Genomic DNA, 24,060 nt, shown 5'->3' with positions numbered 1-24,060 from the left:
GGGCAGTGAGAGGCTTCAGGTACCTCACTCCTCTGCAACTGATCTTCACCGACCTTCTCCCTAACCTATATTTAGATTTTACCAAAACAAAGCCTCGGTACTCTCCAAAGAATTTTCCCGAGTGAAAAAGAAAGCTATTAAGCACAGAACAATCTCTTAATCCCTTTTTAAAAAATGTAAGTCTTAGTTTTGTTTAAAATGTCCTTTTAAATCAATGCAATTCAATGATCTGCTCTCCGCAAAGAATGGGGTTTTATTCCCTTTGCAGCACACTCCTGTGCATGTGGGCAGAAACCCAGCCCTTTAGGAACATTCTTGGCATCTCCTGGGGGGCAACATTCAGCCATGATACCCAAGAGAATAAAAGGCACAGGAGGGGGGAGCCCAGGACTGACACCCAAAGCCCGGCGTGGGTGTGACCTAAAGATGTCCACAGTGAGTGGCTTCAGAAAAACAGGGAGCGCAGTCTGGGAAGCCCCGTGGACTATGTGGATCTGAGGAAGGGAGACATACAGCACACGGCCACATGTATGTGTAGGCCTCATGAGCAAGTTGGGGAGGGCAACTTGAATTAAGGAAAGCACAGCCTGCACATAGCATTGGAGCTGGGGTCTAACAGTCATGCTCTGGCGAGTTAAGTGGGTAGGAAAGCAGGTTAATTGGCTGCTGGAGAGCTGCTCACAGTGCTTCACTGCGAGCCAGGACTCAACCCTATGAGAAGCAGGAGGCACTGACGTTTGGTGGCTTCCTACGGACCCACCTGGAGATACAGTGGGCAAGGATTATTTGGTGATAATGTTTGAGATTGATTGTGACACACACCTAGCTCTCAGGAGCTATAGGCAGGTGAATGTCTGTGAGTTCAAGGCCAGGCAGGGCTACACAGAGAGACTCTATTTCAAAAAACAACCAAAGAAGTCAATGGAAACACATGGGTAAGCTAAAGTACCCCAGAGCCTCAGAACTTTCAGGACATGAACAGAGGGTATGAAGTCTCAGAAAAGGGAAAGGCAATTATGAACAAGATAATAAGAAGAAATGGGTTCCAGCCAGCCACAGTGGTGCAGGGTTGAGGGGATGCTTGTGAACAGCCGTGTGGGTGCTTTAATCCCAGCACTGGAGCACAGAGGGAGGCAGATCTCTAAGTTCAAGGCCAGCCTGGTCTACAAAGAGAATTGCAAGACAGCCATGGCTACACAGACAGAACCTGTCTCAAACAAACAAAACAAAAACATAAACAAAAGAAAGGGAAAAAAGAAATTGGATCATTTTAGAGTTGAAAGTTGGGTTAACACTTCACACCACACCCAAGTATAGACTCCAAATTGACTGGCACGCCATGGACTGGGATGTAACACAGTGGGAGAACACTTGCTTGGCATCCATGAGGCCCTGCATCTAACTCAGAGCACAAAACAAACAAACAACAACAAAACCTGGTATTGGAAAACTGAGTGAAAGATTAAAAAAAAGTCTGAAGATGAACTGTGATGTGTACAGTGTGCAGGGTTTATCTTTCTGAAGATGAACTGTGATGTGTACAGTGTGCAGGGGTTTATCTTGCTCTGCCATTAAAGACCTAACGTCCAAGCTGCACAGCACCCCAGCAGGAGGCTGCCTGACCCCTCTAAGGGTCTGGCGAACGACGGTGGGTATACACATAAGCCCTGCTGTTGTCAGTAGTTCTGTCTGTTTGTGTGTATGGTATGGTTTTACGATGCCTGTGCACCACGTGTGGGCAGCGCCCGCAGTGCCCAGAGAGACAGTTTTGCAGTCCCTGGAACTGGAGTTACAGATGGCTGGGAGTAGCCATGAGGGTGCTAGGGGTCTGGTCCTCTGTACGAGGAGCCAGCGCTCTTCACTGCAAGTCATCTCCCATCCACTGCTTTTTGTTCTCTGAGACAGAGTCTCATGCATCCCAAGCTGGTATCAAACGTTTCATGTAGCTGAAGCCAGCCTTAAACTTCTGATCCTCGAATCCTCTACTTCCCAAGCACTGGAATTATCTCCCTATACCACTAGGCGCATTTTATGTAGTACTGTAAAGTGTAGGGCTCTGTGTATGTTAGGTAAGTACTCTAACCAGTTGAGTACAAAGACCACTTTTATATTGGTTAAGGGTACCAAGTCATGAAAAGGCTGTGGAAACCACTTAGATTGGACAAGGCTAAGGGGGGCGAGAAGGCAGAGGCAGGCAGAACTGGCTGACAGATTCTATACTACACGGGGACAGAAGTGCTATACATATAACTGGGAATACATGGTCTCTATGGTTCAGGGTGTCAGGAGATCAAGGCCTGTGTCAGCATCAGATCTGATCAGTGACTGTGTCCTGGTTATGTGAGTCACCTGACAGACACACACTCAAGCATTCAAGGCCTAAGGCAGAACACTTGTGACTTGCCCAAAGTGACTCAGAAAGGACAGATGACTGACTGATGGTGACGACTCGGAGCAAGAACACATGGACATTTCTGAGACTGTTCTTTTTTTTTTCTTTCTGTTAATGTGAAATTGTTTTCAGATAAAAAGCTGATGATTACTGGCGTCCGTATGGACGATGCCCAGAGTGCCCAAGAAAATGGGCGAAGTTCATATGTGCAGCCCAAACATCAACATTATGGGCGGGGGGGGGGGGGGGGACTGGCTGGCCTCTGCCAAGTGTGCAGGTGTCCCCACAGTGAGCGGCTGTGCTGAGAACACTGGACTAGAGAGACAGGAGCAGGAACAGCCACTGGAGGACGGTGAGAGAAGGCAGTGCACATAGGCAGCCATGTGAGCAGACTGGGAGAACTACCACAGGTGAGTCATCAGCCCTGGAGCCACACGACCTTTTCTCTGAACAGTTGTTCCCCCACTTCCCCGCGGCCGGCATAACTCATCGGGAGTGGATGCTGCCTCCTTACCTGGTACTCGACCCTGGAATCCTGGGCTCCTGCTCATCGACATGATGGCTTCTGCATTCATAATCCTGTGTCTGTGACATTGCCATCTGCTTCCTTAGTGCTGACGTGAACAGTTGTCAGAGGATCATCAGGTTGCCTCCTCCAGCATCACACAGGAAGAGGCCACACTAGGGAGAAAGAAAAGTGGCTAAGCACTGATGGGAAATGCAGGTATCAAGTGATGTTCACACCACACATGAAATTACAGTCCGTCCTTCTCTCCTGCCAGATAGCTGGCTCAATAGAAAGCAATTCCCAGGCCTCAAGACTCCTTGGGGAAGCCACTCCCAGCCAGCTCTCTTGTACAGAGGGAGAGCCTGATGGATAACTGCCTCCTGCTGGGATTCCACTTGGGCCAGGGCAGGGGCATGAGTGCTTCAAGAACTATAAAGCTAGAGGATGCACTGAGCACCCAGGCCTCACCTGTGGATGACGTCTGGCCCCAGCACAGGATGCTGCACATGGGGAAGTTACTATGGAGATGAAGCTGGGCACAACATACACAGGGTATGGCCTCATGCACAGTGGAACTCAGGCATGCAAGGCACACACAGATTCCTATGACAGTGAACAGGCTCTCTCACAGACAGATTGTGCTGTTTAGAAAACACATGGAAAGGGACCCCTGAGCCTATGCTCATCCAAGATATAAAGCCATCCATGTTATAAATGTGAAGGCTGAAAAAACAAAATGAACTTTTAGGAAAAACCAGAGAATGCTGGGTTTTATAGTGGGGTCAGATCTCTGAAACAGTCACAAAACCAGCTCCCAAAGAAAAAAATAGTGAATAAGACTGTAATAAAATTAAGATTGAAGATATCTACTTATCAAGAAACCAAGAACAGGCTAGGTGTGGTGGTGCATTCATCTAGGGGGCAGAAAACCCTGGTCTCCAGAGTGAGTTCCAGGTCAGCCAAGGCTACAAAGTGAGATCCTAGAAGGGGGGTTGAAGGGGAGGGAAAGGAAGAAAAAGAAGAAGAAGAGGAGGAGTAAGAGAAGGAGGAGGAGGAAGAGGAGGAAGAGGAGGAAGGGGAGGAAGAAAAATGCAAATCCAAAATGCAAATCCAAAATGCAAATCCAGGCGTTTGCTACATAGAGCGCCCAGCTATGGCATGCGTGATCTGAAAGCAGGTGCACTAAACATATAGTCAATGCTGCCGATGAAATGATAAAGAAGCGGCAAGTAGACAGTGCAGACTGCAGTTATGGAGACCGCTCCATTTCATTCCTCAGGAAGTGTTCTTGAAGGCGTGTGACATAAGCACTCAACAAACAGGAAAGACAACAACTGCCAAGTGCTGGCAAGAGCAAGAAGAGCACTTACATCCCAGTGCTGGGGCTCAAGGGCCCCAAAGGAGAACACATGCATCAACCTGACCACGTCACAGAGGCCGCTGTGGCAATGGCAGCAGTGCTCTCTCTACAGACACGGGAGGGATGCCAAGTGCACACCAACTCCGTAGCAGGAAGTGAACCCATACACACACTAGGGTTTCCTGTTAAAAAGCCGAGAAGCACTTGTGGCTGTATTAGAATCAGATCTGACAGGCTCAGGACTCAACAGTGCCAGGAGGGGATCAGGGGCCATACGCTGTCTCCAGCCAGGGCGTTGCTGCTTACACAGTGCTGATCCAGGAAGCTCACAGTGCTGCAGGCTCTGTATACAGGCCCCTCACCCCCCATCCCCACCACACACAAACAGCCAGGGCGAACAGAGTATCACTGGGGTCCTGTCTTACTCTTTACCGACTCCCAGATGGCATGAGATTTATGCCTTCCCTCAAACCAGGGATATTAACTGCTAATTTAAGGACAAATTCAAAAAGGTTCTAATTACCAGGTAAGCCAGGTAAGGTGGCACACACCTATAATCCAAGTATTTGGGAGACCAAAAAAAAAGAAAAATAAAATTTAGAAAGTCACTAGGTCATTCCTTAAAAACATATATTCTACTAAACTGGAAATATTAAAAAAGTATAAATTTCTAGTTATATCACCTAACAAATTAAAACTGAGATGAAATATTTAAGCAGATCTAGAAGAAGGCCGGAGAGAAGGCCCAGTGGTTAGAGCACTGGCTGCTGATTTGAGAACCTAGGTTTGATTCCCAGCACCCACATGGCAGCTGGTAACCATTTGCTACTCTGCAAGGAGCTCATTGCCCTTCTCTGGCCTCAATGGGCACTTCATATGGTATACACATAAATAAAAATTAATAAAAAAATAAAAATGCGCTAACTAAAAAAAGTTCTGGCCCAGTAAGATCCACTGGGTAATTTAGCAGACCTTTAAAGAGAAAGTAACGCCTGTGCTTCTCAAACTAGTTCATAAGCTAGAAGGCAGCCTCGCCCACCACCACACCGCCAATACCACACTGTGTGAAATGGGAAGAGGAATGGATGGAATATAACCAAGCTCTTTTTATAAAGCTAGGAAAGACACTAGCAACACCATCAATAAAAGAAAATTATAGACCAATTCCCTGGTGAGCAGAGATGCAAATAGTCTCAACAAAAATACTTGCAAATTGAATTCAAGAACTGTGGGGAGCTGAAAAACTCTGACTGGGTAGGCAAAGATAGGGTAAAATCCTGAGTGAATGTATTGTTGGCACGGCACGACTGTGCCGAGAACCAATGCCTTCCATGGGTCAGGCTTGGAATGGCAAAGCTTCCTCTGGTCCAAGTGTGAGTTTTTATGAACAACTGACCAGTGGTGCAAACACTAGCAAGCCCAGTGTCCTAGCGTCCCAGTGTCCTCCTACAAGGGGCTCAGTGGCACCAACAGAGGTGGCCTATGGGGACCAGCTAACTTCTCCACAGTGTTGCACATAACCAACAGGCCCACCTGAGCCCAGTCTATCCTTTTCTCACGCTCTCACAGTCCCTGTCAGCTTTCCGAGAGGTGAGGTGCTCAGGACACACACGGTAAGGAGCACAGCAGAAGGTAAGACCATGCTGCATTCCACACAGCCTGGGGTAGTTCAACAGATGTAAACCAATAAATGGAAACTATCAAGGACAAACATCATACAATCTTTTTCCGTTTTTTTTTTTTTGTTTTGTTTTCTTTTTCTTTTCCTTTTCAGAGCTGAGGACCAAATCCAGGGCCCAGCAAGTACTTTACCACTGAACTAAATCCCCAGCTCCATATGATCAACTTGATAGAGGAAGAAAAGGTTTTTGACAAAAATTCCAACATCTTTTCTTGAAAAAAGTTCTTAAGAAACTCCAAAGAGAAGGACTTTTCAACCTAATAAAGGCTCTATACACACAGCCTATGGCTAACACACAATTAAACAGTGAGAACTCCAAGTGTCCCATTAAAATCAAGAACAAGAAAAGGGAGGCCAGCCTGGTCTACAAAGTGAGTTCCAGGACAGCCAGGGCTACATAGAGAAACCCTGTCTCAAAAACAACCGAAAAAAAAAAAAAAAAACCAAGAAAAGGGTATACATTTTCTTCACTCACATTCAATATTGTACAGGAAATAGTAGTAAAAGCAGTCAAACAAGAGAAACAAATAAAAAGGACATAAATAGGAAAGAAAGATGTCAGAGTCTGCTTATTTGCAGGTGAGCTGAGTCTTTATGCAGAAGACCCCGAGAATTCACAAACACTTTCACAACGCTAGTGAAAGAGACAACAGCCTTCATAACCAATGCCAGATACACCAAGAACTAAGAGAAACAATTTCATTCACAATGGCCTTGAAACAAACCTTGAAAGAAAGCTAATCAAGCAAGAGAAAGATGTCAACACGAAATGTTCAGTGCACTGAAGACGGGGAAAGACACGAGAGAGACAAGGAAAGCTCCATGCTCACGGGCAGGAGTATCCTGAAAAACAGCCATCCTACCAAAAGCAACTGACATACTATGTGCAATCCCCATTAAATACCAACACCCTCTCATCTCAGCACTGAGAGAACAATATTAAAATCCATATGGAAGCACAAGAGAGTTTAGATAGCCAGAGCAATCATAAACAAAAGGGTGTGCTGGATGATAACCGTCCTTGATTTCAAGCTGTACTAAAGAGCTATAGTAATAAAAATAGCATGGCGCTAACACAAAAACAGACGCACACACAGATGAATGGAACAGAATCAGGGAGCCAGAAAGAAGGCCATGGAACTACAGCCATTGGTCTTTGCACACAAAGGAGAAACAAGTATCGTCACCAACAGTGCTGGGGACGCTGGGGAGATGCCGCAGAGGAATGAAACTGGATCTTCCTTTCACCCTGGACAGCACTCAGCTCTAAAGGGATCAGCAACCAGAACTAAGACTCTGCAGCTGCTAGAGGGAAAGGAGAGAGAGCACTCCAAGGTCCACGCACGGACTTATGCATATATCCTCTTCGGCTGGCACAACCCAAGAAGAAAGACAAAGTGCTTTTAAATTTCTAATTTTATTAATTTAAATTGTATGTGGTATGGATGAGAGAGAGCAAGCGAGAGCGTTCGCATGTGAGTCTGTACGTGTGAGTGCAGGAGGACAGAGGAGATGGAGTTACAGAAGGTTGTGAGCCACCTGACATGGGTGCCCCAGAAATACAAATTGTTAGTATATAGTTTTTTACAAATGTTCAACATTCTTGCCCACCAGAGAAATGCAAATTATTGACATTTCAGGTGTTTTTTCTGACCTTTGTCAGAAAGACTGTCATTGCGAGAACAAGTGACAAGAAATGCAGGTAAGGATGTGGGAGAAAAGACGTGGCCACTGTTGGTGGGAATCTAAAGTGGCACAGCCACTTTGAAAATCACTGTGGCGGTTTCTCAAAAAAAAAAAAAACACAACTAAAAATAGAGCTATCACGTGACCCGGTTACGTCATACCCGGGCATAGCCCCCAGAGGGCTCTGATTCCAACTACAGAGAGAGACACTGGCAAGCAATGTTCACTGCTGCTCCAGTCACAATCAAGGACACCCGGTAACCAATGAACAGACCATGAAAATGTGGTGGGTACACTGGGGAATAAAGACATATGACTTTGTAGAAGAAAGGCTAGAACTGAAAATACACTGAGTAAGGCTGAGTAAGGCAGCCCTGGCTCAGAAGACACACACCATACATTCTCCTCATATGCAAATCCTCGCTGTGATCTTTTGGACTTGTATGTTTAATTTGGAATGTCTGTAGTGGTTAAGAAACTAGCAAGGCCTCATGAGGCAGGAAGCATCTCATGGGGGGAGGGGCCGGGCTGTAGAGCACATGATATGAGTAGATCAGAGAAATGTTGGGGATGAAGAGATCTAAGCTGAATGTTGGCCAGGGAAGAGGAAACAGGAGAGGGTTGTGGAGGAGGGGGACCTGAAACTAAGGATATGCGAAAAGATCTTATAGTAATCCACTCCTTTGTAAGCTAATTTAAAATATATACTTAAAAAAAAAAAAAAACAAAGAGTCTGAATTACCCTTCCTGATTTATGCTGTTCCCAGAAACCACAGGGAGATGAGGGACAGAGACAGGACAATCCTTACAAGCTCAAGGGTCACTTGGCCTGGCACACTCAGTGAATGACAAGAGGCTGTCTCGAGCAAGGGGGAAGGCAAGAAGTGACAGGTCAAGTGTCCTTTGACCTACACACACACACACACACACACACACACATATAAAAAAAAACCAGAATCAGTGTCGACTGTGCAGGTGTTCCGTACCTACAAACCTGAGATGAAAGACAGGCATCACCATGCTTTCAGCTCCAGCAATTTTTCTAAAGATTACTTTAGATGCATGTGTGTGCACATGTGTTTGGGAGCGCAGGGTGTATGAGTGTAGAGGTCAGGAAAAACCACTTGGTGTTCTCCATTATTCTCCATCTGCTCCTCGGAGGCAGACTCTGCCTCTCAACACAGAGCTCACTAGAAGCCAGCAAGGCCCTGTATTCTCTTGTCTCTATCTACTTCTGAGCTGGGGCTATAGGGGTGTGTGCGTGCGTGTGTGTGTGTGTGTGTGTGTGTGTGTGTGTGGTATGCATGGCTTCTTATGTGATGACTCACATTCTGTGGTGACCCACTGCTCAGCACTGATACAGAAAATTACAGTTTTTCTGGTTTTCTCTAGTCTATCTGGCTGGAAATGGATCAATTTTACTGGTAATAAGGCAGTTTTTAAACTTTTTTTTCTTGATTTAATACCACACTATTTGCTTTCTTTTAATGTTTTCATGGGTTTTGTTTGAGACAGGATCTGTCTATGTATCCCAGGATGTCCTCAGACTTAGAGACCCCTCTGCCTCTGCTTCCCAGGTGTTCGGGGGTTAAAGGCGTGGTCACCACATGTGGGTGTTGTGATTCTTGTAATTTCTTAAATAAACATTTTCAGATCTTAAAGCTTTGTGTGTGTAAATGTTTTACCTGTGCACCACTTGGTCAGAAGGCGGTATCAGCATCGAGATCCCCTGAAACCAGTTATAGTTGGTTGTAAGCCAACATGTGGATGCAAAGAGCTGAACCCAAGCTGGACCTCTGCAAGAGCAGCCAGTGCTCTTAACAGCTGAGCCATCTCTCTAGCCCCTTTTACTAATATGGAAATAGAGTTTAATGATTTGTGCCTTAAAAAAAAAAAATCTAGGCACCAGAGAGATGGTTTAGGAGCACTGACTGCTTTTACAGAGAACCTGGGTTCACTCTGCGTCACCTACAAGGAAGCCCACAACTATTGGTAACTAGAGCTCCAAGGGGCTCTGAGGCCTCTTCTAACCTTTTCAGGAAATGCAGATGTGCTACAGGAAAAAACACTCATCTACATAAAATCAAAATAAATCTTAAGAGCCAAGCAGTGATGGCGCACGCCTTTAATCCCAGCACTCAGGAGGCAGAGGCAGGTGGATTTCTGAGTTCGAGGCCAGCCTGGTCTACAGAGTGAGTTCCAGGACAGCCAGGGCTACACAGAGAAACCCTGTCTCGAAACAAACAAACAAACTTCCAATCTGGCCATTTGGTGAGCACCTGTGACCCCAGCGCTGGGAGGATACCCGTGGCTACACAGAAAACTTGAGGTCAGTATGCACTACATGGCCCTGTCTCAACACACAGATTCACTCCAATATGGAGGTTAGTCTTAAAACTTCTAAACAGCTTTCATCACTCATGACACCCTACCAATTTGGACATACTATATTTTCATTCCAGTCCAAAACAACATCACCAACTTCTTCCTGGGGGCAAGAGAGATGGCTCAACCGTTAGGAGCGCAAGTTGCTTTCCCAGGGAACCTGGGTTCAGTTCCCAGAACCCACATGGCAGCTCACAACAGACGGTAACTCAGTCCCAGAAGACCCAGCACACTTCCCTGGCCCATGCAGGGATCAGGCACACACACGGTGCACAGACATTATATAGACAAAACACCCATATACATAAAGTCTGAAAACAGTTTACTGATTTACCTTGAGTTTCTCTTTGATTGACAAATTATATAGTTATTTAATAACTGCCAGTTTTCCAGATTTTGTTTTGGTTGTGGATATAAAGTCACACTTGATAGCCCAGACTGGACATGCACTCTTCCAGCCATAGCCTTCCCTCAGCTAGGATTGTGGGCGTATGCCATCACATTCAGACCTCTGGGTATGTTTATTGGTTTCTGATTTAGTCTCACTCTTGTTAGAGAAATTACTGTATTCTGAATATTCGATCTTGTTAAGATGTTTGATGGTCCAGGTAGGGAGTGGTGGTGCATACCTCTAGTCCCAGTACTTGGGAGGCAGAAGCAGGCAGATCTCTATGAGTTCAAGACCAGCCTGGTCTACTACACACAGTGTTCCAGGCCAGCCAAGGCTGCAGAGAGATATTGTCTCACCCCACATGCCCCTCCCATAAAAGATATTTGACAGCACAGAAAAGCTTTTTTTTTGGCAAATATTTACTGAATATTCATATTCTCAAAAATAGTATTTCTCACAAGCTCCAGGCAGAATATATGTTTAGGTGGGAGTTTACCTAGCCAGGTGAAGCTGGCCAGGGTGCTAACACTAACTTGGTCTCTGTTCATCCAGTCACTGTCAAAATCAGACATTCTTATTGCAGCTCTTACTGTCCGTTAAATACATTTATGGAGTCTTTGGAGTTTTGAGACAGGATCACTCTTTGGCGCTCAGGAGTATGGAACTGTCTTTGCCTACAAGCACTAACTGCCTTGCCTCTGGCTAATCTAGACTTTAAAGCACATGTCCAGTCCGTACATGAAGTGCCCAAACTTTTTCTGAACTAATGGCACAGTTACAACAACTTTTCCTTGTCTGTTAAAACTGACATTTGTTGCGGGGCAGTGATGGCACACGCCTGTAGTTCCAGCATTTGGGAGACAGAGGCAGGTGGATTTCTAAGTTCAAGCCCAGCTTGGCCTACAGAGTGAGTTCCAGGACAGCCAGGGCTACACAGAGAAACAAAGAGAATAATTCTAAAACAAACAAAAGGCTAACATTGGTCAGTTTTATGACACTTTTGATTTTTCATTTTAGTATGCTAGCTACTTTTATGTCAACTTTCCTACTAGAGCTATTTATCTCAAAGGTGGGAGCCTAACTGATAAAATGCCTCCATATGCAAGCCTGTAGGGAATTTTCTAAATTAGTAATTTACTGGGGACGGCACAGCCCATTATGGGTGCTGGCATCTCTGGGCTGGTGGTCCTGGCTTCTAGGAAGGCAGGCTGAGCAAACCATGGGGAGCAAGCCAGCAAGTGTCACTCCTCCATGGCCTCTGCATCAGCTCCTGCCTCTAGGCTCCTGCCCTGAGTGAGTTCCTGCCCTCGCTTCCTCGATGATGAGCAGTGATGTGTAAGTATAAGCCAGATAAACTCTTTCCTCAAGGTACTTCTGGTGATGGTGTTCCATTACAGCAACAGTGACCTTAACTAAGATGCCGTGGGCTAGGCTATCTTTTCCTGTTTGGTATATTACAGTTTGGTACCCAGGTCAGGATAAGCCTACTCATCTCCTTACATGGTTTCTTTGTGGGGATATTTACTTACTTTCTCCTTTGCTTACTTACTGAGTCATTCATCTACGTAAGTGTGCACTTACAGATATTTATGCTTCAGACTGCAGTCCTACGTGGCTGGTTTTACACAAATTGCTTCAGCTTTGGTTACTAGGGATGCTTTTTGAAATTTATTATTATTTTATGTGTTAATGTTTTGCTTCCAAACATGTATGTGCAGCGGCCACAGAGAACAAAGAGGGTGTGAGATCCTCTGGAACTGAAGTTACAGGTTACTTAGTCACAAGATTGGTGCTAGGAACTGAACCTGAGTCCTCTGGAGGAGCAGCCAGGGCTCTTAGCTGCTGAGCCATCTCTCCAACCGAGTGGGAACTCTTAATGGGTTCCTGAGTTCCTTTAGATGTGCAGTCATTGTGGGGTCTGCTTTTGTTTTCGCTTGTCCTGACTTTACACTTCTGTGTGTGAGATGCGTAAGGTGAGCCTGCCCCAGTCATTTCAGTCCTTTCTGCTAGGACTGCTGGCTCCTCTCATCACAAAATAGCTTTAAAATAAAGATTGGTACCCCAGGGGCTAGAGAGGTGGCTCAGTGGTTAATGCACGTATGCTCTTCCAGAAGACATGAATTCAATTCTCGGCACCCACATGGCAGCTCACACTGACCTGTACTCCAGTTTCAGGTTATCCAACACTCTCTTGTAGCTTCCACAGGCACCAGGATAGCACATAGACATACAAGCAGGCAAAACAGTCATACACATTTAAAAACCAGCTCGCACTGTAGACATGTTCATTCGGTCTGTCTCTTCTAGCCCTCCTCCCTGGAGGCAGAGTGCAGTGTGCACGCTGCAATGCAGTGGTCTCCTCCAGTCAGTCACCTTACTGTTAGGACCACAGTCATGGCATCTGTATTCGGGACGCGTCTATGTGCCGTGACAATATGTCTGACGGAGTTCAGCTCTGGGAGCAGTTTATCACGGCAGGGGAGGGAAGGCAGCAGAGATGGCTGCTCACACTGGATCCAGTGAGGAAGCAGAGAGAAAAGAAAACTGTTGCTCAGCTCGCTCTCTTGAGTCCTCTTTATTCAGTTTAGTACCCCACTCCACAGAATGGAACCACCTATATTTAAGCTAGGTCTTTCCAGTTCAATTAACCTTGTCTAGACAACCTCTCTTAGACACACTTGAGATTTGTTTCCATGGTGACTCTATATCCCATCAAATTGACATCCAAGATTAATCATCATAGCAGCAGGTGGCACATGGCTTTGATCACAGCACTAATGAGGCAGAGGCATGCAAATCTCTGTGAGTTGGTGGCCAGCCTGGTCTATAGAGCAAGTTCCAAGAAAGCCAAAGCTACACAGAGAAACTTCGTCTTGAAAAAAATAAAATAAAATGAAGTTAATCACCACAGCCACAAAATAGAACACAGCCGATATATGGGTCCATAGTAATAGTAGAGATGCTGTTCGCTCTTGCAGGGTTGTCGGACAAAATTTATCGCTAAATTTTGTAAGGTAAACCATTTGGAGCTGAAGAGACTCCTCCGTGGGTATGAATAGTTATTGCATCTCCAGAGGACCTGAAGTCAGCTCCCAACACCTATGTTGGACAACTCATAACTGCCTATAACTTCAGCTCCAGGGGATCCAATACCCTCTTGAACTCTGTGAACGCAGACACATACATTCACTAAAATGAATCTTTTAAAACATAAAGGCAGCTCTGTGGTTGTGGGTCACACCAGTATTTGGAAGGCTGATCCCTTTTCCAACTCACACCGACTGTCACATGGATCGATACAGTATCTTCCCTTTGCTGTCTCCCATGTTTCTTATTATAAGACACCCCTCCCCCACGTGCCACTGCTGTACCTGACTATTCAGTCCCAGTGTGCACACATAGCAGGTGACCTACATTCCCATGGAAAATCCATTATCATTCAGGTACAGGGCTCACATTCAATCACAGTTATAACCGTGGCTGCTACTTCTTATCCAACTGCAAACAGGCACGCTCAGAATTATCTTGTTAGTAAGATCATACTAAGCTGTTTTTTCTCAAATTTAATCAAGGTGATTAAAGCTTGGCCTTTTCATCTCTCTTCATTTTATTCACTCAGATATTTCATCTACAAATGTCTGTCTCTGAGAACTGAGGGTAGAGAACTTATTTTTCCATTCCTTTCAATTGCCAACTTATTAATTTCATATCATCATAGTCTCTTCTGTAACCACAGCTTTTCGTTTCTCAGTCTTAGTCTCACAGTCTGGGGCTGTGTGTAAGGAGGCTCAGTAAGTAAAACCGAGCACCTGTCTCTAAGTCTGAGGAGCTACGCTCAATGCCAGGAACCCACAGGGGGAAGGGAGAGAACCCAGTCCCACAGTTATCTCTGACTCTCTCTCTTTTCTCTTCTCTTCTCTTCTCTTCTCTTCTCTTCTCTTCTCTTCTCTTCTCTTCTCTTCTCTTCTCTTCTTTCTTCTTTTTATTTTTTTATTTGTTTTTTGAGATAGGGTCTCTCAGTAGTCCTGGCTGTCCTGGAACTCACAAGATCTGCCTGCCGCTGCCCTGCAAGTGCTGGGACTAAAAGTGTGACCACTATGCCCACGATTTATCTCACAAATAAATTAATGTTGGCAAATTAGTAAAAAAGGAACTGAGGGATCACTGTCTTCAGGCACTGAGGCCCTCAGCAAGGTTTCCCACACGGACACTGTGCCTGTCCTAAGCTTGTTATACCCAGGTGCTTTACAATCCTGTACCGAGCAACTTGGTCCCATGTGAATGTGGGCGGCACTTTTCTATCTGCTCTTCAAAACTGTGGCTCCTGTCAACAAAAGAGCGACTTATATATAATCTATGGGAAAACCATGCAGAAACCATCTTTCTTAAGTCTGGATTTTACTGTGTAGTTGTGACCAGCCTGTGTAGTGACCAGTCACTACATAGAGCATGCTGACACATTCAGAGGGCTCTGCCACACCTAGCATAGGTCCTGCTCTTCTCAGCATACAAACTTACTCCTTCTGTGGTGGTTTGAATGAGAATGCCCTTCACAGGCTCATAGATTTACATGCGTAGTACCCAGCAGATAAACTGGGAAAGGTAAGATGCGGCCTTGTTGAGGGAGGTGTGTCACTGCGGGTGGGCTTTAAGGTCTCTTCCTGCCTGATGCCCTTGGATCAGGATGTAAGGCCCTCAGCTACTGCCCTGATGGCCTGCCTCTCTGCTTTCTGTCATGGCTCACTAACCCTCTGAAACTGTAAGCAAGCCCCCAAATTAAATGCTTTTTATAAGCTGCCTTAGTCATGGTGCCTCTTCACAGCAGCAGAACAGCAATAAGACATCTTCCTTCATCAGCTAGCTGTCTCTTGCTTTCATTTTCCCTTACACTGGTGGAGAATAGGTCTTTTCCACATCTGGACAGGAACCACTGGCTATCAACCAGTATCTCTGCTGTCCTGGCCCTTCTCCCCAGGTCTCCCCAAACTCTCTACTTTTCTCATATAGCATGCTTTCCCATTTGCTTGCTCTCCAGGAGACTAATATTTGTCCTATTTCTTGATGCTACTAAGAGAAGGGAATTTCCTGCTATAAAGTTTACTACCAGTTTCTTCAGCTCTGCCAGCTCGCACGTTTTTGGTGTGTGTGTGTATATATACATACATATATATATATATATATATATTTTTTTTGTAGATTTTTTTTGGTGAACGGAGACGGTTCCATATGAAATTCCTTTTGCACTAACTCTAAGTTTCTCTTTAGCCATGTCCTTTATCCTCTTCCTTCCCTTACTGTCTACATGAGCACCCCTTTGGCTCTGAATTCCTTCGTTGATTTATCACTATTATTTGCAGTCCTGGAGATGGAACCCAGACCTTCATATGCTGAACAAATACTCTATCACTGTTGGGGTATACTCCAACTTCTATGGAGCAAGACTGACCCAAACTGCATGTTGTTTCAGAACCATTCTGTACCACACCTTCTTACAGGCTTCATCTAAAGTGAGGTTCTGGCATCATTTGTAACAGAACCTAGCACAGGCCAGCAGTGAACTCAGGTGCTCTCCCGAGACTCTGTCTTGTCACAGTTTGGGCCATGCTATGTGTCATGGCCTGTTTGAGTCTCTAAACAGCAACAACTCAATGACAACCAGGTAGTTCAGGTGCGAAAGCCTGCAGAGTGCTTGCTTCTATCTCTTAGTGGTGTGTGTGGATGCTTTCCCTAGAAGCATGTCTGTGCTCCATATGTATATGCCTGGTGCCTTGGGAGGCCAGGGGAGGATGCTCAACCCCTGGGACAGGAGCAAATCAAGCCTGGGTCCTCTAGGAGAACCACACCCAGAACCACTGAGCTCTCTCTCTAGCTTGGCCTCCAGATTTCTGAGCAACTAAGGCAAGGAGCTGAGCCACAGAACGCCTCCTCCTAGCCAGCCAGTCATCTGCTGGGCGTGGACAGCCCCGTGTGTCTGCTGGTGACTGTCCTTTGGTCCACTTGCAAGGGAGGGAGGACAACAACACTGCTCAAACACAGCAGCAGCAGCATTTCCTGCCCCCCGCCCATCTCACCCTATGAGAGTCTGGATCTTACAGAAAAATGAGGCCGGGGCTCCTCAGTCCCACTTTCTCCCCAGATGCTCTAGTGTATCTTTAACAGCAATCCAAACGAACCAGAGACTCCATTCTTCTAAGGAAATGCTCTCTCACAAACAGCATCTCTAAAAGTCACTCTTACTCCACAAGAGCCTGGCCTTTTGAGACTAAACTGCCCACAGCTCCTCTCTCCCATCTGGCTGACATCCTCTCTGGTCTATGGCTTCTCTCAGATTCTTTGTAGAAAAGATCTTGTTCTTGGTCTTTCATTCTTTTTGCTCATTTCAGTGAGTTTCAAGGAAGCATCAGAATGAATATGTCTTTGGTTAGCCAGCACGTCCAGAAGGCCTGAGGTCCACTCCCAAGGCCATCTGTAAGGAGCTTTCCAAGTCCCGCACAAAGAACCAGTTCACAGTTCACATTGTGAAAGCACACTGTGTGCTGGGCACACAATGCCTCATTCTCCAAGCCCTGTGCCTGCAACCCACAGAGCACAGAGCAGCGCAGTAACCAGCAAGTGTCCTCTCCAAGTCTTCTGTAGCTGCTTCCTTTGGCTAGCTTTTTCTTACTGTTGTTATATTTCTGTGTGTTGAGTAAGGGTCTTACTCTACAAACCAGGCTAACAAGAACTCACCATCTCGCCCAGGCTGACCTTGATCTTACAGGAATCCTCCTGCCCCAGTCTTCTATGCTGGGAGTACAGGTATAAACTACCCTAAGTAGCTTCAGGACCTCTTCTCTTCTCCCTGCCACACCCTCCTGTATTCTAGGATCAGCTCTTAAAATGGGAAAAGCAGAACTCTCGCCACACCTAAGCAATGATGGGTGGCCACAGCCACTTTGTTGCTGTGCATATGGATTTCTGACTACAGAAATGACTGGCCACTGTTGCCCTGACAACAGTGAGGACAGTGCGGACCATAAGGATAGTAGCTGAACCCTCACTGCACTTCTGATTGGGTCTTTGCCAGAGACCCCATTTAGCCCAAACAGAAAGGAAGAAAAATTATCTTCAAACTACAAGAAGCAGAAAAGAACCAAGCATGCTGGTGGGTATGAACAGTCCCAGTATTCAAGGGCGAAAGCAGGAAGATCTTTAATTCTAGATCAGCTTGAACTTGCTGGCAAGATCTGGCTTCCAAAAACAAAAACAGGACCCAGGGAGGCAGCTCAGTGGGTAGAGGCACCTGCTGTTACACTTGACGCGGCCTTGAGTTCAGAGTTCATTCTCTTTAACTGGCAGGGTTGAGAGAGAGCATACTCCCATAAATGGTCCTCTGACTTTTGCATGTGTACGGTGACCTACGTACCCACACACACACAGTAACACAGAACAGTCAGGAGTGGGTGGGCTCTTCTTCTGTAACCCAGTGGGCACCTTGCTTTTCTGATATGGAGTTCTTTCCCTCGGGCTGGGCCTGCAGGACTGTCTGTTCTTTTCTGTGTAGTCTATACTCTGCTTATGCCTTCTGTGTTGATGTGTAAGTGCTGCTGTCAACAGAGTGGCATGCTTTCACTTGCAGTAGTAGTCCAATGAGACACATGTGCATCCCATTCCCATTTGTTTTCTTGGGGCTACCTCACTTTCCTGCCTGGGTGCGGTGTTCTGGGCTCATCCTTTTCCTTGTTGCATCTCCGTGTGGAGCTGTGGTATCCAAGCATCTGCCTCAGGCCACTGACATGGCCTTTGGCATGTCAATCCTCTTCACAACTACTGTGAGGGAAGAAAAAGTACTGACATTCTGTCAGAAGTGCCCAACTGTTCTGATGGGTTCCCATCAAAATATTCACTGGTGTAATACAAGGAGGCATGTTCCAGCGATGCCAGGGTTTGACTACTTAATGAACCTGAGAAAGTCCATTTTCTACTGTTGATACAGTTGAAGGACCAACTACTGCCAGTTTCCCTTCCCCATCAGAGGATGGCTGACCTTGCCAGAAAGGACTATGCTAAGGAGACAGCAGGAGATTTAGGCCTCAGAAGGACACACAGATCACAGTGGGCACTGATAGAAGGCCCAGCATCTTGTTTCCTGTTAGAAGGGATAGGCCCTTACTCAAAGGGTCCCAGAGATGGATGCTCCTGTGCCTACAGATTTTGTACTCCATGTTTAGGGCCTACAGAATATGCAAAGCTGCCAATAAAGGAAATGGCTTTTGTCTTATACCTTTCTGCCTTCAAACTGCTACTACCTTTATCTATCTTTCTTTTTATTTCCTTCTTCCCTTCCTTCCTCTTTCTCTCTTTCTCTCCTTTCTTTCGACAATGTCTCATGTAGTCTAGGCTGGCCTCAAACTCACTATATACTGGAGACTGGCTTGAACCCCTAATTCTTCAGCCTCAGCCTCTCCAGTGCTAGGATTATAGGTGTGCACCACCATGCCTGGCCTGCCAATCCTTTATATGGATGCCTGATATACAGCAGAGGCAATGTATGAATGGTTGCATCACCTGATAGTCACTGCCTTTTCCTGGGCATTCATCATACTTTTTACTACTGTGTAGGGCACAGTTGGAGGTAGGCCCTTTTAGTCTCCATCTCATGGACTAGCAGAGAGCAACCATGGTTGATGGCCTGTGTTGATGCCAGGACAGCTGGCAGATAAGGGACACACAGCACACAGAGTCAGGGCCTGTTTTAGGAAGATGTCATCCAAACCCAGCATGTCTATTTCCCAAGTGAAGGGCAGGCTTGGGCACAACACACTCTAAGGCTTGAGATACCTAGAGAGTAGGCCAGATGCCACTCACATGACAGTATCAGGCCCTCTGAATGCCCCCACCCCCACCACTGTTCTGGCTGCTCCTCCTCCCACCCCTCACTGTGGGAAAGTTCCGGTCATGAGTGGGCGAGAAGGTTCTCATTTCCAACTTCCTACACGGAGTTCTGGAACAGAGGACGCTCTGTGCTGGCTCCTGATGGGGTCTGTTTGAGAATGAGCCCCGGAAACGGCAATCTGTTCCTAGTACCAGTAATACCCTCACATAACCAGTTCTTCCTCACTATCCTCAAAACTGGTGGGCTGCCCATGAGCACATTCTCATGTGCCCGTGTGACTCTGCCAGCACTTGGCCCCGGCACGGAGGAGCCTGCCATTGAGGGAACCGTCGATTAAGGGCACATTTAGTACCACCCTCAGAGACCCTCTCACACCCTCTCTGTGGCTGCACTGGGAACACAGGAGCCAATGGGAACAATAAGGTCAGGAATGGAGCCATGGTACTGACCAGTAGGAAGCCTGTGGCAATGTTCACTGAGGTAGCCATTGTACCTTGGGCTGGGCTAGGAAGGAAAGAGCCAAAGTGATCCATATGATTTTTTTCTGCTCTCTGAGAAACTGAATAACACTTGGAAATGTTGGTGACAAGAATCGTCCCCAGGGAAGAGCAGGTGAGGATACTCAAGGCCCACTTTGTAGAACAGTTGAAGGAGATGCTGCTCACATTGATAGCCTCCACTGGCCAATTCTTGCTCTATGCTGTCCTGGCTGTCACCAAATTGACCTGGGGCTACCTCCTTCGTATAGCATCTTATCAATCCTCCTATCTTCTGCTAGGACCATACACAACTAACTCTACCTTGTCCAGAGCAGCCAGAAAGGGCCAGGGCCTGCCTTGGAAGTATCCCTAACTAGCTCTTAATGCTTGCACAGAAAAACAGCCCCGCTCCTAATGAAAGTGTATAAATTGTCAGAACAGGAAAAACCCATACAAGCAGATCAGGCAAGGTACCAGAGGCAAGCAGGGTAGAACAGTTACTAATGAGTACCAAGTTGGCCAGGATGCTTCTCAGAAGTGGGAAAGGAAGACCCCTCTGGGCACACAACCAACCACAGAGTTCCAAGCCTCACCGGGTTCCTGCTGGAGAAAGTGTTGGTCAAATAAGACTGGCCACAAACTAAAAGCTCATTTCTAGTTTTCATAAGGGATAAAACAACTCTAGCTCTAGGACAGATCCATGGTAGGTTCAAGTCTAGGGATGGCCTGACATGCTCATCTCAGCACTGACTAAAGGCAATTCCCACTTACAGCTCACGTATGAGGTAAAAGCTGTCATGAAAATAATCTACTCACAAGAAAATAATAGGAAGACGATATCTACCTTGTAGTATGTAAGAAAGAAAAAGAAGTGAAAGATGCAAACAGAAGACAGAGATCCCCACACTCACAGCTACACACCAACAGCTACTAACCCTTTGTGCCACAGGTGCCCTGAAGGCCATGCCGCCTTCTACTACCTCTGAGGAGGTCACTACAAGATACAGAATGAACATCTGGAAAACAGATAAACGTGTCCTTACAACTCGATAGTAAATTCTTTCAGGAAACTTATCTGACGGTCTTTTTTTTTTTTTTTTTGGTGCTATCTTCAGATAAGCCAGATGCTGAACTACATCAGGTAACCCTGACAACCAAGAAGATGGCATGGGAAACATCCAGGAGAGCTGTCAGCCCCTGGTTATGAAGCCCGTTTTACTCTCAGACTAAAGGGCAGCTGCTAACTAGGATTAGATAATTGGATTTAAAAAATATTTGCATGGTCAAGTACTGCTATGAGACAGATCAGACAGAAATCTGTGAGTAGCTATGAATGCTCAGAGCCCAAGGGGCCAAAGACTAAGAAAGTAGCAGGAAGAGAGACGAGACCACCTGTGTGGCCTCTGAGGGCTCGGGCTTACAGCTGACCATGCTCTCAGGAAGCCGGACACTGCTTCTTTCAGCAGCTCTGGAGCACTTCTGAAACTGAGCACATGCCAGGGTGGAGAGCATGCTCCCAGCAAAGCCAGAGACTGACGCTGCCCCACCAGGCTCCCTGCACTAACCACATTAGAGAAAACAGACGTGGAAGTGACCCCAACATGGTGGACTGTGTATGGCAAGCAAGAAGAAGGACCTTGGTGATGCAATAGCTATTGTCATGTAAGTTCACTCTGTGATGTTTGCATGGCAAGATAGCCTAACAACATACATCTTTGAAACAGGTGCCCCTTGTTAAATAATGCGTGACTTCATAAAAGGATAAGGAATTCGGAGAGCCATGAGTAGACAGCAGCTGGGTGGGTCATCGGTGCTGGCAGAATCCCTCCTTCACACAGACAGGAGACTCCAGAATTAGCACAGGGCCTCAAAGAGCAGAAAGCAAAGGGGCAGATTTCTAAAGAGAGATGGCTTTACACGTGCAATGGTAGGAGGCTATGACGCAGCTCTGCAGGATCTGTGTGGTAGGCTCACACAGAGAGCTCTCAGGAAGCTGGACACTGCTTCTTTCAGCAGCTCTGGAGCACTTCTGAAACTGAGCACATGCCAGGGTGGAGAGCATGCTCCCAGCAAAGCCAGAGACTGACGCTGCCCCACCAGGCTCCCTCCTGACTCAAAGACAAAGAGAATGACTGGGCCAAAAAGAAGACTACAAATAAGACTTCACAGAGAAGCTGACAGAAAACTGAGAAGACAGGGTCTGAAGCAGTTATATGCTAGTATGGAAAACAAGGCAAATGAAAAAGAAGTACTGTACCCCAAAAGCAGCAGCAGTGTAAAGCAGACACAGCAGCCTGGGAGTCCCTAAGAACTCGGGAGTCCCAAGAACAGGGTCCACCAATATGAGGATCTGATAGCTGGTGAGACAACCTCAAGCTCTGCACAGCTCCTGGTGTCTCTGCTGCCAATGCTGAGGGAGCTTAGACTTCTTGTTACCAGGAAAGCAGCTATTTCTCCCCTCAACCCCCCTCTCTCTCATCTTTTTCTTTCTGAGGCAGGGCCTTTCTATATACAGTCCTGGCTATCCTGGAACTTGCTATGTAGACTAGGCTGGCCGGGAACTTACAGATCTCCCTGCCTCTGCCTCCCAAGTACTGGGATTAAAAGCATGAATCACTGTGCCCAACTACTCCCTCTGCAAACAAACGTACAGTCACAGAGAGCCCCCATGACAAGCTATACCACTGCTTACACCACTTGCTGGACAGACAGACTCTATTACTCAGGTGCACCAGCCTTCAAGATGAGACTTCCTGTAGGAAATGTATACTAGATATGATACATCGTTGAGATTGGACAAAAGGCACAGTAAATCAGTAACTATCCTGTCTTGTCTAATGCTTATGTGGACTTAACACAGGCTAGAGTCATCTGAGAGGAGGAACCTCAATTGAGAAAATGCCTCCTAAGATCCAGCTGTAGGCAAGCCTGTGGGATTTTTTTTTTAAATGATTAATGTGGGAGGGTCAGGCCACTGCTGGGGTGGTGGTCCTGGGTTCTATAAGAAAGCAGACTAAAAAGTCATGAGAGCAAGCCAGTAAGCAGCACCCCTCCCATGGCCTCGGCATCAGCTCCTGCCTCCAGGTTCCTGCCTGCTTTGAGTTACTGCCTCAGTGGATTGTGATTTGGGAAATGTAAAACACCCTAAGACAGACCCCAGTGAGCGAGCTCTTATGAATGGAGTGGAGCGGTGGCATGGACTCTGTGTCCTCACGTACTCTCAGCTCAGCGTGTGACCCATCGTCTTCCCCAGCTGCTGCAGTTATCAGACACCCACTATGGCCGTGTAATGTCCCAGGTATTGACTACTCTTCTCATCTCTATCAGAATAAGGAAGATTCATTCTGACTCCTGGTTTCCATCTGTAGTGCTGAGGAAGGCATGGCATATGAGCATGGGGCAGAGGCTCTTCCCATGATGGCTGACCAGGAAGAAGAGATTGTGGCCAGCATCACAAGCCCTCTTTAAAGGCCTTAGTGGCCTCATCCATTAGCCATACCCCATCTCCTAAGTACCCCAGAGCCTTTAAAACGGTTCTGCAAGCTAGGGATCAAGCATTAAAACATAAGGCTACAGGGAACATTCCAGATTCACTCCATAATACCCAGCAAAGGCTTCGCAAATGCTCTTTCCTTGCAATTGAGGCTCACAAGGCTAAGGTCCATGTCCAAAGCCCAGTGTGTGTGCCCTCCAGTTCTGAAGGCTCTAGTGCTCCCACAGAGTCCTTCTGATACATCCCTCTGCCTTGCCTTCTTCCATTGGAAACCCCTTCCTCTCCAGTGCCCTCTCTGCAGCTGAGTGGTCCCCTTTCAACTGGACACAGAACCAAGCTGGGCCAATGGGTACTCTCTCATAGAGGCCACAAGTGGGGCTTGTGGTTCAGTGGGTAGAGTGCTGGCTTAGCACAAACAAAAGCCCTGAATTTGATCCCTAGTACTTCCTAAACTGGGGCAGTGGCACACAAGCCTATCATTCCTTCCTCTCCAGAGGCACAGGCAAGCTCAAGAACTCAGGGTCATTCCTGACCTCAGGCAGCTCTATCCCTCCTAGACATTAAGACACCACCAAAGCAGAGAAGAACAAAGGCATCGAGTGAAGGAGGCTGGCTGCAGCTAGTCTCCAGTGGCTAGACTCAATCACACCCGCTGACACTTCAATTCCCAGTGTACTGCTGGTGACCTCTGTTTTCTGAGTTCTTTCCAGAATTCTAGTTACAGAGCTGTTTAAGTCTTGCTTTTCACTTCCTATGCAGTATGGCTGGAATGTATACCCCTCAACATTTATTTACACACTGGGACCTAAA

The 24,060-nt window shown here is 46.5% G+C and overlaps 1 protein-coding gene across 2 annotated transcripts in view; it reads right to left on the bottom strand.

Moving 5' to 3' along the window:
- The window catches only part of Arhgap39 (Rho GTPase activating protein 39), an 88,581-nt gene that overhangs the window by 34,978 nt on the left and 29,543 nt on the right, over positions 1 to 24,060 (bottom strand). For both annotated transcript variants that reach the window (XM_021182993.3, XM_021182994.3), the window contains exon 2: positions 2,907 to 3,073. In XM_021182993.3, coding sequence (XP_021038652.1) covers positions 2,907 to 2,992 — 86 coding nt within the window. In that variant the 5' untranslated portion in view covers positions 2,993 to 3,073. The remainder of the gene's footprint in view (positions 1 to 2,906; positions 3,074 to 24,060) is intronic.

Source organism: Mus caroli, unplaced genomic scaffold (genome assembly GCF_978045245.1).
Source record: "Mus caroli unplaced genomic scaffold, Mus_caroli_1 scaffold_16, whole genome shotgun sequence".
In the NCBI taxonomy this organism is placed as follows: Eukaryota; Metazoa; Chordata; class Mammalia; order Rodentia; family Muridae; genus Mus; species Mus caroli.
Note: the sequence above shows the minus strand (reverse complement) of the source record. Positions and strands in the feature narration are given on the sequence as shown.